The sequence below is a fragment of the Halyomorpha halys genome, unplaced genomic scaffold, assembly GCF_000696795.3.
Source record: "Halyomorpha halys isolate HHAL.00 unplaced genomic scaffold, Hhal_1.1 Scaffold287.1, whole genome shotgun sequence".
Classification (NCBI taxonomy): Eukaryota; Metazoa; Arthropoda; class Insecta; order Hemiptera; family Pentatomidae; genus Halyomorpha; species Halyomorpha halys.
Window position 1 is genome coordinate 286,613 of NW_027111053.1, and position 17,854 is coordinate 304,466.

At 30.6% G+C, this 17,854-nt stretch overlaps 2 protein-coding genes across 6 annotated transcripts in view; one reads left to right on the forward strand and one right to left on the reverse strand.

Annotated features, from left to right (window-relative positions):
- Eph (Eph receptor tyrosine kinase) overlaps nucleotides 1-17,854 on the forward strand; it is a 742,432-nt gene that overhangs the window by 55,284 nt on the left and 669,294 nt on the right. The gene's annotated exons all lie outside the window — the stretch shown is intronic.
- LOC136796190 (general transcription factor II-I repeat domain-containing protein 2A-like) lies at nucleotides 12,429-12,776 on the reverse strand. The gene has a single exon (XM_067049148.1). The coding sequence runs from the start codon at nucleotides 12,774-12,776 to the stop codon at nucleotides 12,429-12,431; it is 348 nt and encodes a 115-aa protein (XP_066905249.1).

Here is a 17,854-nt window from a genome sequence, read left to right on the forward strand (position 1 = left end):
TAAGGAATAGCTGGTATGAAACAACTTTTAATAAAAACATTACTGAATTAAAATAATTGAAGGGCTGTTAAAGAAATAAATACTCTTTGAATAAATTGTAGTTTACTGTTTACTTTTTGAAATTGGTCCATGGCCACCAATTTGGAACGATTGGATACCATAATATTATCATGGTAATTATCATGGTTATGTAATTATCATGGTATACTGTATGAAACTTACTGTCATGACTCAGTTACCAGTACTGTTGCACTACGTATGTATAGCGTGACAGTTCATGATACATATAATAGTAATGCAGTAATATAATTTCATTATTTATAAAGGAGAATTTCATTAATTTCAGTAAAATGAGATGTACGGTATATATTGGTAATTAGATACATATGATATACAATATTGTATTGTATATACAATATAAAAACTATAAATCAATTAAAATACGATAGATTAAGAAATTATTTATTATTATACATGAATAATGATTATGCTGTGAATACATTAACAGACAATATTTTTAGAAAGGATGCATTACTTTAATTGATTATATATATGGAACAATTGGTTTTATGTTTATTGATGCAGTTACCGAAGAATATATGAATTGAATGATTATGCCAATTGAAGCTAGGAGAGGAGGTATTCACTGGTGGTAATGACATCGAATATTCCCTATTCGCTAATTATTTATTATTCTATTTGTTATAATTATAATTATTAGTATTTAATTACTATTGTTTACACTTTGGTATTATTTGATCCTATACATGAACAGTATAATATTAAAGAATTATTATAATATGATTTTTCTTTTTCACTTTTCATTTTCATTTATTTTTTTCTAATTTTAAAATCTTCTATGACATTTATAAATTACAACCATCTTTTTCTTCATTACCAGAGAAATAACACTGGTTGTAGAAAGTTTTCGGCGTGGAGAAAAATACGGTCTGGCGTTTGTTTTATGTACGAGGCAAGTTTACGAACGGTTGAAGAGTTGTAGTGGCCCATTTTAGTAAATAATGAGAAATAATAGAGCAGAAAAATGGAGGGTAGTGGTTTAGTATTTCAGAAGAGCTTAATCCGTGAAGTTCTCCAGCTCTGTAAACTAAATTCCCGAGAAGTAGTAAATTTATTATTAACTTTTCCAAGAATTCTTGGTTTTTTATAAAATAAAAGAGATTACTCTCATTTATATTATCTTAATATTTGTAAAAGATGGAGTTTCGACAAGTTTCACTCACTATATTTTGTATTTATAATTACGTACATTTGAAAATTTTATGGCCTCATTATTTTTATTTTACTTTATGTTATAAAATAAATTAATTTTTTTTTTAATTAAGAAAAGTAAAAAAAAAAAATACTGATTTAAATAAGAATTAGTTTTATATACTGATGTATAATAGGTTTCATATGGAATTGTGTTAAAACCAGTAACAATTATTATCATAAAAAAAGCTTAAATTTATTCTCTTTATTCAGAAAATGTGTTATATTAAAACAACTGGGAAACATAACACGTATAATAAATCTATAACAGACATCCGAATAAAGTGATAGCAGACCACAAATGCACCAGAAAAGTATTTGGATTTTTCAAAAATTACAAATGGAGAGAAGTGATGATTTGGCATGATTATAGTTTATCATTAATTGCAATATCCTGTATTTTATTTTTATTTTATCATTTCAAGTCAAATTGTAAATTTCATAATTTTTAAAGAATTAAATTTGTTATACATGTGTTAAATATCTCGTTTAACATTTTTATATATAAATGAAAAGGGTATTTTAATAATTAACAATTATGTTCTGTGGTAATTTAAAGAAACAGAATTTTTTATCTCATAATAGTTTTAGAAAACTGGAGGGGAATATTGATAATGACCTACACCTAATTCACATTATAAATAATCATTCATAAAAAAATTGCAAATATTTCATGCTTTTATTTAAAACTGAACTTCATTTTATTTCTATTCATTAGTCTCTTAAAATACACTCCTAAAACGGTTTCAACAAAAAACAAGTCTATTTGATTTGAAAAACAAATTGTATAGCTTAATATGTTGCAATGTTAAATTACCTACCATAAATAAATGTTTAGCTATCGCTTCCTATTTAAGAAACAGTGTGCCTAACAAAAAAAAATTACTTTTTTCTTTTTCGGAATTGGACTACGGCTCAAATAACCATTTATTTTGCATTTGAAATCTATTTTTACTTCCTTAAGCTTTAGGCATAATTTACAGAATACGTTATATAGTTACGTTTTTAATTTTAAGATCTATTTATTAATTATTTATCATCGATTCTTTTAAGAATTATTATTAAAAAATGACAATAACAAAATGGTCGGTATCTTTAAACCTTGTTATATTAATTTAATTTAAAACACAAAACAAAAAACTTTTAAGTGTCATTAATATTTATTAATTGTAGAAGATTATACATTTAGGACGGCTAAATAATTTAAAAGTTTTGACAATAGTTATTTATAGTTGTAAAAAAATAAATTGAAGAGGAGAATGGTCCAGGTAGCGTCAGAAAAGTTCTCAAAATAGTAAAATCTATTTATTAAGAATCAACTTTTTGACCTGTGTAGCATCAGGTCTTAATCATAGTGCAAGTGTAAGCAGGTAAGTGAAAAAATAACTGAAGACCGACATTGTGGGTAAAATTGAAGCTATTTTTTTAATTTACCATATAATCTTAATATTTTCTTGAGACTGGTAATTTTTTAATAAATAATTCAAACACTTTCCAATTATAGTCTCAAAACTTTTTATTTCTTTTATACGTCCAACGTTTCGGCCAATCCGGCCATCTTCAGGGACATCTACTACAAAAAGTTTCTATTATATGTATGATCCTACAAACAATTTAAATACTTAACATTATTATATAATAATAATAATATACCTTACCTCAATACCACTTTGCAAACATATAATTTAAACCACTCTAAAAACTTCATTCAGGCTATTCTGCCCAGGCCAAAACATTAATATCTATGAAAACATTAAAAACATTAGGTAAAATTATTTTTTGTTAATAAGTATATCCCACATATGTTTAATTACCTAATTAGTCAATTATCCATTAAAACACAGTCAAAATTATTTATCTGCAAACACTATTAATAAACTTTTATCACAACCATGCTTGTAACCTTCCTCTACTCAGTTCAAGCATTTAAAAAATTATTTATCATAACTACATTTTTGTCAATTTTTCTCTTTATTTCATTAGCAAAAATCCTATCAAGGCCAACTATAATTATCCACATACAATTTATCCTATATTATTTATAAATTAATCTTACTTAATATCTCTGCATAATGTTGATTTAAATTCCTAATATTTTCAGATATGTAAATGGATTCAAGTATTTTCCTTTTTGAATGTACTATTCTCTTTATGTAAAATGAGTGTATTTTCAAAATCAAAAATATGTTGGTTTTTGGTTGCATGCTGGACTAGTGCTGTTTTATTTGGATCCTTCTCCTTGTTTTTCAAATCATTATTGTGTTGATAAATTCTGTCACCCGATAATTGCTTTGTCTCACCTATATATATATATATATATAGCTGGACAATTTAGACAGGAAATTTTATATATTAATCCCGATTGATTTCTTGTATCAATTTTGTCCTTTAATATACTATAATAGTTTTTTATTTTATTATTGGGTCTATGACTTAGGGAGTACTCATCAACATCGTAATCCTTAAATGATTTCTTTATATCTTCGGATAGTCCTTTAATGTAATTGCATCCATAATTTTTTTTTATTTTTTACTTTATTATTTACTATTTCGTTTCCTGTTTTATTTTTAATAATTTTTTTTTTACTATTCTGAGTACTCTATTTACAGTATTAATGCTGTAGTCCAACTGATTAATTTCTGATAATAAAAATAATTTTATTATAAAGTGATTAAAGTTATTCTTCTCTAGATACCTAAATTATTACTTCCTTGCTTATTTTCGCTGTGTATAGACCTCCCTGGAATGTATTTTCATAGAGCGGATTGGAGACAGGGAGATACGGAACTTATTGTGCCATTTGCGGCCGATGATGAGATGGCTATCTCCCATTGCGCCCTGGGATCTTGCGCTGTCCCCACTTAATAGGCTCCATTGTCCTCAAAGAGATTTATATCTTTCCGTTTAGGCAGCCCCAGCTTTGTTCCTCCTCCGGCTACTTAGAGAGCAGTGTAATTTGAGAGCAGGGCCTTCTATATAATAGTCCTCGCTTTAGCGGTGTCAGACCTTAATTAGCAAGCGGTCATATCGTCATCTCTTCTCGTTAACAATAGTATATTTATTTCGAGTTTTTAGTCCTTTTTATTAATAAAAAAACCGGCATCGAAACGTTCTTGAAGTACCATATCGTCAAATATATAACATCTAAATATTTGGGAATATGATGGGATAATGAGAAATATAGAAAATTGATGTATTGGAAGATTAACCGAAGAGCGAAAGAAGAGAAATAAAAATAGAATGCGACTACTATACGATTTCAAACCTTTCGCCAGTGAATGTAGAGTGATTGATTTCCTGAATTCGATTGCAGAACAATGGTTAACGACGCCTTCTTATACCTGCCTTATTTCGTGCAGGCTAATGTAAATAAAAATTCAAGATCAACTTCCTCAGGGTAATTTATTAAAATCTTATACACCAAGAAAGAAATAATATTCTACTTTAATTTTGTAATGAATGAGATTGTGCTTAAATAGTACGGACCCAGCATCAAACAAAACGACTGGATATGATTGAACCAGATTTGTAAGCGATTTTCCAATTCCTCTTCAATCAGAGATATCAAGTTGAATGATTACAGCCTTGATTAATACTTTAGTTTTAGCATATGCCTGTCATGTCTCTGACTGTCAGAGCAGATTCGAAACTCGCTTTATATGGTAATTAGTTATTTTTAAATACCAGACCTTCCACTCTCCTCTTGTCATCCTCCTGCTTACGCATACTCTATACCTCCACGAAAGATCGTGTGCCGTCAATCCTCACAGCCGACACCTGCCGATCGGCTACGACACCCAGTTACCTAACTCAGATTGCTTGCTACTATTAGCAACCAAGAGAAAGCCACCCCGGGATCACAGCAACATCGCCCTCAGATATTACATAAGCTAATTAGATGTACGTATCGATCAATCGAAGGCTATTGTGGCTGCAGGTTGGCGCCGCGAGGTCCAGATAGCCTCATGTCTGCTTTAACCAGGGGGTTGAGCGAATTAGTTTTTTTTGCGATTGAGTGTCATCATTGCCTTTACCTAACATGGTCATAAACGTGAAAAAGTTTGGAATCATCATTTCATACAATAGCCCCATCATAGTTATCTACTTGACCAAACTTATACATTCTAGGATTCATTTTTGAATTATAGTTATTAAATAATAATATTTATAATAAACAGTTTAAGGTTTATCTGAACTGACTTAAGAAAACAAAATCATTACCTCACTAGGCTACGCTTCATTAAATAATTCTGTAATAATTACGACATATATATTCGAAATATTATTTATCTTATCTGAAAGCCTCCTTGAGGAACAGTTTTCGGCAATTTAACAGTTTTTAATAAGTCTATATACCTCACTAACTGATGAACGCTTAAGAAATGGAGCTTTTAACAGTTATGTAGTTCGGTATCAGAGAGTTTTTGAAGAATTTTGTGATAGGTTACAAATATTCAATACCATATAATTTAAATTGAATTGAATTCTTACAAAACGGAATTCGAAGTACATACTTATTTATTTTAATTTTATGCATGTTGTCATTTATCTCGATTATATTATATCCTGATTATGTAGATCAAATCATATCGTGTGCTTCCTGACGCAGATTATTATATTTTTTATATTCAACTACCCTTTAATAAAATAAATTTTAATAATCCATTATTACATCGTTGAGTGAGCGCGGTGGCACAGTGGTGAGACGCTGTGCTACTAACATCAGGGATCCAGGTTCTAATCCCTGTGCGACAGATAATTGTTAATAGTATTATTGTAGCTGTGAGTCAACCCCGTAGGTTCAAGAGCCTTTCTCATGTCCCTTCAACTTCTCAATATTCCTCCAACCTTGATTGTGAAAAAATCTGGTAGTTGAGTAAACAGTACAGTACCCTCTAACTCTCTTTAACTATAGCGGTTACACTATGATTATTATAAAATGTTTGACCTATGTTTCACTACTTTCCTACGTAAATATTTTAATTGCATGGATTGGGAATAAATCTTTCGTTTATATAAGGTTTTTCTCCGTTTTTGTTGCATAGAAAGTAAGGTGGTTGTAAATTACTTAATAAAGATTTTTTACCGGAAGAGTTGTCCAATAATTTCAACTTTCGCGTGTTTGATATAATCTTTCTCTTCGGCCTGTGTTTCTGACATGCTATTATGTATTTCTCTCGAATTATATGAATCCTTGTAGTAAAATTTACTTATTTTCATAATTATTCCTTTTACTATAAAACTGTCATTTATGTTTCAATTTTAAAGGAATTTATTTATCAATAAGTATTAATAAGCTCTACGCATATTATAAAATCAGAACCAAAGGTTTTTATATTATACTTTTAAACTAGAACGATCTTTTTACCTGTTCGTATCTACCAACCTAGTTGCTTAGCTTTAATCGGGGTGCGTGATATCACACACTATATTACTCTTTCTACAGCAATTAAGTGTGTAACTAGTATTTTATTTTTTGTTTTCACAAGTTGTCCACTCAGATGAGAATAAAGACATTACTGTCACATTAGAATTACGTTTTATCTTCCTTTTTTCCACGTTTTTATATTCAATATGCATCTCTCTAGTCTTCTCTATGAGACCTAAAAAGGATTAGAACAGAAGTGTCCAACACGGATGCCTCAAATTAGTGTGTTCGTTGATTACAATTAGGGCATCCACTGTTAGTGCTTATATTTGTTTGGTATTGTGGGTTTTTTTACAATAGAGTTAAATCTATATGTATTTCTGAGTGAGACATCATATCGAGTTTGAATCGGAGTTTTGCGAGCAAGGGGAATGTTGGGACGGACGTACCCAATTGACTTATTTCTGTATTTATTCAAAATTTTGTTATAGTTTTATAATTTTCTTTACGAGACTAGTCTTGACTAAGCAGGACTCTGAAAGCTGTTTTACTATCTCTCCATTTCACAAGATATAATTTCACAGTTTTTTTTAATAAACAATTATAAATTAATAAATTTTAACGCGTGATTAATTTATTTTTGGCCCTTAAGCCAAAAAGGTCAGACATCTCTATTTTCCATCCTTAACTCAACTTAAGCGTTCGAGATTTCTAGTGCATCTAAGCTCGTTTTTGATAAAATTGGTGCCTGATAAGCAAAAAGTATATTAGTTTAAATACTGTATAACCTATGTAAGGAACTTAGTAGCTACATGGAAACCTCTGTCATTTGGTTTAAATTTCGAGCGCTCTCGTAGTTAAACTAGCAGTGCATGAATAGAAGTAGTGTTAATGTGTTCGGTAGAATGTACCACAACTATTATACTCTTCACTCTTCACAGGTTTAACCAAGCGATCGAAAGCTATCCTTAACCGATCGTGCTCTTTGAATTGATGGTTTAGTAATGGTTGATAATAATTGATAATTCAAACAGTATTGAAGCACTAAACTGAAGGAATTACATTCAGCATAGAATTATTACAACAGAAAAGAGAGTTTACGAGCTCCCTTGTCATTATTTGGATGAACTTAACGCCTGCAGCTAACGGATAGGCTATCCGTGCAACAGTTTCATCCACATTATAATTTGAGACGGAATTAAAACATTTCTAATTAAAAAAAAAAAAAATTTAAATATTTATATTTTTTTCGTTTATCCATAATAAATACAAAAAATAAAAAATATGTTATAGATATTTTAAGAAAAAAGATGAAAAATCTAATATGAATTTATATTTTATAAAACTAAAATGTATTAACACTGGCAGTACAAAATACTATTTTATAATACTACATATTATTTTTTTAAGGCATGATTGAAATTTAAGAAATTTATGTATGAGCCATTAGATGTGGTATGAAATATTTAAATATTAGATTAATTATTTTATATATGCTTGTTTGAGAGTGGTTTAGTTTATTCTTAATTTAAAACAATTTTGATCCTTTTTTCCTCTCAACTTTTATTCTTTAAAATTTCTCCATCGTTTCGACCCTCAGGCCATTCTCAACGATACCACCTACAAAAAGTTTTTTTAATTTTTATATAACAATTACATTATTTCCTTCAACTACAAACTGATTTCAATATTGATGTCATTTCTTTTTTAAATCTTGAAACAAAATTTTATGTAGTTATTATGATATTATTTTAATGATTAATTTATTTTAAAGATGTGACGAGGGCAATTAGCCTGCAATTTTAAGATTTAAAAAAGAAATGACATCAATATTGAAGGTAGAGCCAAAGAAATCAGTGTGTAGTTGAAGGAAATAATGTAATTGTTATATAAAAATAAAATAAAATTTTTGTAGGTGGTATCCTTGAGAATGGCCTGAGGGCCGAAACGTTGGAGAAATTTTAAAGAATAAAAGTTGAGAGGAAAAAAAGGATCAAAATTGCTTTAAATTAATAATATTTAAATATTAATTAATATAATTATTATTTATTAATTTCAAATTTTTCTTTATCTCTTGAATTTATAATATTCATTAATTAACTGTAAAAAAATTAATTTATTTATTCATAAAATATGCTTATTCTGTGGAATACTGAATATCGGACTTATTCAGGAATAGATTTTTCTTTTAAATGGACAGAGTCCGGTGGGTGCCGCTCGCCAGATTGGAGGGGGATAAATCCGCCAATAGGATTTCGGCGATGATTGGCGGGAAAAGTCCTCTGGAGCATTTAATACAATTTAAAAGGTTTTTTTTTTTTTTTTTTTGCTAGGGATATTGGGTGCTGAATCATTTATCAGGGGAGCCCTTCCTATCTCTTACGGCGAATATTCCATTCTGTCAGCTTCGGTGGAATATGATGCTAAATTATACTCACTTCCTCTTTTATTTCTCACATAAGTATATGTTGTAAATTCCCTTTGAGCAATTACAATTTTGAGAACAGGTTGGTTTGTAATAATTATTTTTATTATAATTATAATATTGTCCTGTATTTAAAAAGAAGATTGAGAAGCCCTACCAAAAGTACCTAGAATCCTTAAAAAGTAAAATAAAATTGTAAAATCATCGGCCAGTTTTTCAGCAGAAGTTAAGAATGAAAATATGTTAATTATATTAGTAATACAGTGTAGCCATAATTAATAATAATAATTAAGTCCATTTATAATAGTGATGATACTATTCAATTACAGAATTAACCAAAATAGAAAGAATATTTTAAATACATTCAAGACATTAAATAAATAATAAAAAACTTGGATAGTTTATTAAATTGATTATTATGAAGATGACACAATATAACTAATTAAAAATTTTAAGTATACAAAAGTTTAAATTACAATATTTTTTTGTCAAAGTACTAAGTTTGACTATTTATGTTCACAGAGTTCCCTGTCATATATTTTTTTCTTGAGTAAATACCAAATTTGTGAACAGTATTATATTTTTTAATTCCTTATATGTATTGCTTTTTTATAAAACAATAGTTTACAAGATATAAGAAAAACTTTATAAAGTGCTATTTATTTTTTTGTTTTTAATTAGCATTCCAAATATGGAGAAGAAAATTCCAGAATGTAATTCGTAGCCACAAAAAATATAAAGAAACTATGATTTTTTTTATACAAATCCTTAATTGACTGGACCAATAATTTTAATGATGTTACCCTCACTGAAAAAGGATTGAAAAAACTCACGTATAATTAGAAAATGGTCATATTAAATTATGTTTTACAATTTATCTTTGTTAGCGAATTGTAATTATTATTTAATTTTAGTATATATATATTCAGTTTTAATAATATCTACTGCGAGAAACGCGTCAGAATTAATAAATTATAAAAATTGTTGTAATATATAAAATTATCTGATAATTTTATGTGTTATCAAAAGATTACTTTAAACACCTATTTTTTTTTATTACATTATATAAATTCAGTGCCTTGTCGAAATCGAAACTCTTGAAGGTATGTCTACCTTTTACATTTTTTTATTTTATCTTAATATTTTTATTTTAATCTTTAGTTTTATTAATTTTTTTGGGGGGAGCGGGGTTGCTAAGTGGGCACCTTACCTTGTGCTACTAACTCTATATAATCGGGTTCAAAGCCGGCTGTAGGAGATAATTATTTATTCTATTACTGTAGCCGTGAGTCAACCCTATGTTTCAGGAGCACTTCCTGGTCCACCAAGCGCACCAACCATAAAGTGATAACCCTCGATTAAGGAAAATCTGGCGGTAGAACCTTTATATTGAACAAATCACCTCCTTGCTTAACCGTTTTACAACCATAAAACGGTATTTCCTTACTAAGTACGGAACCACTGACCCTTCCTGGGTTGTAGTTCACATTATAACTCACTCCTTGACGAGGAGGCTCTAAAAAAAAAGAAACAAAATTGAATTTATTGAACGATTTAATAATTTAGTTCCTCTTATTATCCAGAAAAAGTGATAGTTGTACTGATAACTGGTAAATGTTTCTCCGGACCATTAATAATAATATGAATTCAGTTTTATCAAATTACGAGAATTAACGAAAATAGTTTATCAATTATCACGAAGGATTTACAATAGATAAATTTATTGTATCTTAATTAGCATTATCTCAGGCATTTCTCCTCCGGACAATATATCAGCTGTTCTTAGAACAGACGTAACTTACTCCACTGATAACCCCTGTCAAGATGATAATCAACGGTGATTTCTCATCGCTGTGTCTGCCTGTCTGCCCGTTTATTTTGATTTAGATTCTTATTCATTGATTATATTTTATTTATTTTTCTTTGAATATCTTTTTCTCGCCTACTGATGCATTTCTTATCTAGGAAGTACGTATCGTTTCACACTAAAACCAATCAGGAAGTAAAACAAACCTTGCCTGACGCAAGCTGACATTGTAGGGATTTGAAAATATTTGTTGTCCAAGATCTTAGATGTTTTCAGAGATAATATTTTACAAGCGATGCCTCCTTTTTTTATTTTCTGTTAATTGATTAGGAAATCCTGTCATTATCATCTACATAATTGCTTTAGGCTACTTTCCTACCGGAAGCTACAAGAAACGATTAATATGAAAAGTAAGCTTACGCGATCATTAACTGCCAGGCCGGAACTAGAGACCAATTCTCAAAGCTAAAACCAGCGACATTAGTCTACAAAGACAGGATATCAATTGTGATCGCCAATATTTAATCTTAAACTTTAATGTACAAATATGTTCGCGTTTAAAAGTAGTGTTCATAATTTTTAACAATAGATATCAGACATGAAATAATACGACATTGTTATTGTAATAAAGTTGATTAAAGTACAAAATTATAATTAAATCGTGAAATTTGGAATTATTACAAACTACGAAAGTTAAGTCGCGGACATCGTAATCAATGAGACACCTGAGCTTGAGAATTTGTGAAACTAATCCATCGATATTTGGATTAATTTCATTGATACAAGACGTAAAGAATTTTCCAAATTATCGTCATTCAACTTTGTACGATGGTTTGATTTATTAACTTTCATCATTGTTGAAGAACTGTTTGCATTTATATGTACTGCTAAATGCACAAATCAACCTTCTTGCGAATTTTCTAAGCTGCGAAAAATGATGTTCGAGGTATATTTTTATAGAAATCGCACAACTCCATGTTCGAATTTAGATTTTAGGAGCGAGTTTTCTTGAATCTCGATCAACTCCATTTCCAAGTGTATTGAAGCATTTTTTTACATTACTTTTGCTGGAGTAGCAAATAACTTGAAACAGTCTTCATGTTTTTGAAATCGCTAAATCTGTTCAAAAATTACTTCGACAGTAACTTGAGTTCTTCAGCATATTGAGCATAAGCGATATTTTCATACGCAGAGAGCGCGTTGAAATGGTAACTGTTAGCAGACAGCATTTGTTTCTTCCACAAGCGGATTTTGTTCTGAAACGCTTTCAAGTGGCTGTACAAATCATTTACTAACTGTCTTTGTTTTTGAAGTTTCAAATTTAAATCATTCAAAATAGCCCGTAAGGTCGACCAAATGCTAAGTCACATATCCATTTTGGGTCACTCAATTCAGATAGTGGTTTATCTTTTATTTGCATAAAATCTCCTATCTCATTTTTAAGATAATAAAACTACCACATTCATAACATTCTGGAGTCGAATGGGCTTAAAACACAAGTTCTGTTGGTGGATAATGCAATGAAGGACTATTAAATCTTTTTTTTTTTGCACATTTAATTCAGTTGCTTTTCATTCAAAATTCCGATGAAACCTTGTGAAAGCCGATCATAGAAGGTCCACGGACCAACTATGCATACACCAACTAATTTTGACCATGCCAAGCTAAAACTTCTGAATACCTTTTGAACTTCATTAAAAATGTTCTTTCCTGTAGCGGTCCCTTTTAGCCGCTGTAAAACAAGCAATTCCTCAGTAACAGTGAACTCTTTATCAACACCTCGATTAAATATAGCCAGTTGAGCTGTTTCGCACAAATCGGTGCTCACGTCTAATACTATGGAAAATGATTCAAAACCAGCCATACGGTCAGTCAATGTTGTTTTCATGTCAATAGCCTTCATTTCTATACGTCGGACAAAAGTTCTTCTTGACAAACTAATTTTTCCCAATTCATTTTTCTCTTACAATTCCAAAACACTGCCAACTTCTAACATACACTCCTTGATAAATTCTCCTTCGGCAAATAGTTTTAATGACTTTGCCAATTTTGAAGTAACTATAAAACTAGCTTTCACAACATTATCGTTGTGTTGTTTGTTATGAAACATTTTCTGCCGTTTTTCGAAATTTGCGGATTTCGTCTTTTCTTATTTGTCCTATCAGTGAGTTCAGCATAGGATGCTTAGTTGGATAAGGTCTCTTTATATTGAATTATTTCATCACTGAAATGGAACCATTACACAGCAAACAAATAGGCTTACAATTGTGCAAGATAAAAAAGAATTCTTCAGTCCATTTTTCTTGAAATTAGCGGCCCTCTGCATCTACTTTTCGTTTCATTCCATCGTTTTCTTTTCTTCTTGTCCACCAGACATCATTTTCGTTTACTTTTTGGTCGATAAACTTAATAAAAAAATAGAATTAGTAAGCACTCAAGATTCACACAAAGTCACATAGCAAATTGACGGCACTAGCAGTTCGCTTGTGGAAGTTATCACCTCGGTAGCTCAAATTGAACTGAACTAAAGCCACCCACCCGCTTTTATAGGCAAAATGAAGGAATGATGTATAATTGTCTAGTGTAGAAAAATTGAGTAGCAATAATCTTTTGTTGTGCTACCATTGAGGCGGCAAACATTAAAGGTTTTGATGTTATCCGTCTCACTCTTTGATGATCGCCGCCACTTGGCTTGCTCGCTAACTTTATTCTGTGAGTACGAGCATTGTAATATTTTTTTTAATTGGGTTTTTCAAAATGTCTCGCTGGCAGGTTCAAATTTTAAAGCGGGCCGGGGGTTGCCCACTTATGTTCTAGAACAATGCAAGAGCCTACACTTTTCCTGAATGTTTTATACAGTCGATGAACATTTAATAATTTTAAAAATATATTATGTAAATTATATAGCTGATAATTTCAAAAATATGGTGTTCGAAAATCAAATATGGTCGGGATTCCCTTTAGCTGTTTTGATTCCCTTTTTTTTTTACTGATACAAGGCTTTTAGTACCAGAATTTGAAACCATGAAAATTGTTATTACTTGATTCTGTTTACTAAGGAATATGTCATTTTCATTTGAACATTTTTTTTTTTCTGATTGGTTGGTAGGTAGTTAACTTTCTCGAACATAAAATACAAGAGAGGGTTTGGCCTTTGGAAAGTATATTCTAATGGGATAATTGCTTACCCTATCGATAATGGGGCCTATCGGTTCATCGGTTACCTCCCGCAATGAGACGCATAACCAGACCCTGCGTACTCCTGCCCGGACCACTTTCTCTCCAGAACTTCTTCAAGAACTGGTTCCCTCAATGACTAGGTAGCAGCCTCACAATCAATGGACCGCTTGTACTCCGATGATTGACGTCTTCTGGTCCACTATCAGGTTACCGTTAGCGCCGGATACCTGGCTTCGGCTCTGCCAGCGAGCTCGTCTCAACAAGCATAAAGTAAATAACACTGTATATTTCTGTAATAGTAAAGAGCAATGGTTAGGTGTAAACCAAGTCCTCATGTTTATTCTTTTGCTTAGCTACTCTATCGAAACCTAGGCAGTAGTTATTATTTAAAACATTCCCTCTATTTTATTGATGTGTTTGGAAGAGTGATCTAAAAACGTATTTACTATTAAATAAAATCTTGGTTTAGATTTTATACAATGAATTGCAGAAGGAAATTCATATTTAAGAAGAAAGTTGACGACAGATTTGAGATTTTTTAACATAGAAAAACGGTTATATACATACACATTAGGGGTATTCATGATCTTTGGTTTAACATGTTAAAGCGTGTTAAATGGAAAAACTCATGTTATATCGAAAAAAAATTGCCTTCTTTTACCGTGGTAAAACGAAATAACATTTAACATGGCTGAGAGTCTGTTACTTGGTCTGTTAAATGGAGAATGACGTCACACAATAGACCAGTTGAGATCGCCGGCATTTTTGTTGTTGTGACAGCTCAGTTCTTTCGTGTGTTTGTGGTATTCATATCCCTGTTATTAAACCAGAATGGATAATTTTAATGATACATTTGAGAAAAAAAACAGTAAAAAAAACAATGTAATTTCATTCTACTATCTGAAAATTTGTAAACGCTCGCCAGATAAAAATCTCACTATATGAACCATGTAATTATTCTTAGGAGACATATTTCCCAGAATAAAGTTATTTTTTCATTTCATTTCATAAGCTAAACTTTCACACAAATTCCACTTTTCACTCACTCTAGGCATGTTGTAATTAATTACTTGAATCAAAACTGAAGTAAACAATAACATGAGGGTCTGTAAGGAAGGTTATAAACATAAAGGCAACAAGTTGCTGAGAAAATCCGCTAGGGGCTCATATGCATTTACCGTTTAACATGACTTCAAATAGGGCTGCTCACAATAACATTTAACATGGTAAAACATTTAACATTTAACACAACATCATGAATAACCCTATTATACTGAGTAGTAGATATGCTGTGGCAATGTGCTTTATTGATAATGCTGTTAAGGTAAATTAAGTCGGGGAAAGTGAGTTTTGGGGGCAAAAGCTTAAAAAAATATTTAAAAGGAATTGTTTTCATCTCACATTCCTCAGCTGTTGTGGAAAACTAGGGAACTGTATTTTCTTCGAATGGTCAACCACAAGAAAAATCGGGAACATGTTGATCTTTGTACCTGTTGGATGTTATTTTCCCTTCATATTTTGACAGCATGCAGAGTGGGATGTTTTCAAAGCCACTGAGAATAATTCATCCGATTTTGAGCTGTTTGTCAATCTATTTTTTACGATAAATTGATTGCTATCTAGAATTAATTCATAGATTCAGTAGCCCAATAATTCTTCTCTATTTTGTAACGCGCGGAGCGAAAAAATGATGTTCGCGTTGTACCGTAGTAACCCCCATTTTGTAGTCTTAAAGTAATATAATTCCTAATTTAATCAAGTGCTAAAAACTTCATTAATTTTTTTCAAGCTTTTGATAGAAAATATCAATTATTTATTTAACCTTTTACTCTCATGTCTTTAACCTTTTCATTCCAAGTGACGTCCCTGTGGACGCTTCGAATTATTTTTAGAGTAATTTCTTTCTTGCCCATATCATAGAGACACATTGGGAAGCCTTGCCCCTTCCACTGGGACAAAAACACATTTTCGAATCTAAAAAATCTTCCGTCCTTATGGCCTCATTTATATATTCCAAAGATAACTTTTTTTTGTTATTTAAAATTTTATATAGTTGGTAGAGAAAGGATTACAGTGAAAAAATACAGAAATTAATGGAATTTTGATCAATGTAATATTTTCTGAAACCAAGAACCGCATTTCATTATTGTGCTAACTTGCACCTTTTAAAACTTCTGAATATTTGTATTATTAAATGAGCCAACTAATTATTTTGAAGATTTTTATAGAGGGCATTTATTTACAACGTCTCGACTTACCATATCCCATAGTGTATAGTTCAAACTTTTAGATCCAAATTGAACAATAATAATATTACATTAATTCCGGGTAAATAAATATTGGAGATTCTAATTTCAATTAAAGACTCCTCCCAACTCCTCAGTATATATAATATAATATTTAAGAATCGAACCTAATTTTAAATAATGGTATTTAAGATGTGTCAATTAAGAAAATCAGAGCTTTCTGTGTAATCTGTCTCCTGGATTACTTCACTGATTATTTAACGTAACTTCTGGTATTACTATGATAGCTAGAGGTAATTAAGTATAAAAAATATTGTAGTTAATTAAGACGGAATTTTCTTTTAATTTAGCTTAGGCAACAAGACAATTATTAATTGTTATTATGAAATTCATATTAAACATAAATATATTTAATCTCTTTAATTTATAAATAGAAGATTATAATATTTCAAATAATCTTCTTAAAACGGTTTCCACTTAGTGTTGTACTATTACTGATTCCACCATAACATATCGAAAACTCTTACTCAATCTAAAATAATTGCTCTGAGATGATCCTGGTTTGAGCATGATCTCAGCAAATAGTTGGGACTGAAATTAGCTTTCTCTTCTAACAACCGTGGATAAGTGACTGTAATTGGTTGGAAACTCTAGTTAAGTTTAAATTTCTTATGCGTCCTGTTAAGAAAGGTCTAACGATGTAAATTCATCCAACTGGTTTTGTAAGCATCGCGTAGAGTTCCCTGTCGCTAGTTCTCAGGGATATAACAGTTTCTAATTCTTAACAATAATGTATCATATTACATGCCTTATTTTAATTTTTGACTTTGTCAAGATGAAATACAATTGCTCGATCCACACCTGTCTAAAAGTAATACCTGGCATTAAACAGGCGATAACTCCATTGAATTTAGACCAAATTCAGTTAAATTAATGAGGCACTTCTACCACTTCTGTCTTGTCTCTGTGTGTTTTGTGAGTATTTCTTTTTTTTCATCATGTGTAATAAATAGTATTTGAAAACATTTTATGGGATAGGCTAACTAGCAAGGAATTTGTTGTTTTCATTTATATTGATTGAATAATTCCGTTCCATTCGAAATAGCCGTTAATTGACGTTCATTATCGCATAGGGCTGACCTTCAATTCATCATTAAAGGCATTTGTTGTGAAAATTTCAAAACGGTCCAAAACCATTCAATTCATTCCGTCGTTCATGAATATTTACAATATGCCAAATCGAGTTCTCTCACCAATGTCATCAATTTTGTAAGGTTTTCTTTATCACGATCATTAAAAATAAAGGTAATTTTTTTTTGACATTGTCTTCAATTTTTTTTTTGGTCCATAACTTTTAACCAGACTGCACGCTTTCGGTTGAGTGGTCCTACATTTAGGCAATATGTCCCGGTGTCCCTAGGAATTTATGTGGAATGCTTAAGTATCTGAATAATACAGTAATTACCTAAGACCGGGTGGGTGGTGAATGTAAGAGGTACAATTTTTTTTTACAATTTATGATGGGGAATGGGTCTAATCTCATACAAAAGACACC

Coding starts and splice junctions, on each gene's coding strand:
- LOC136796190 (XM_067049148.1), bottom strand. CDS start 12,776: ATGAAGGCTATTGACATGAAAACAACATTGACTGACCGTATGGCTGGT.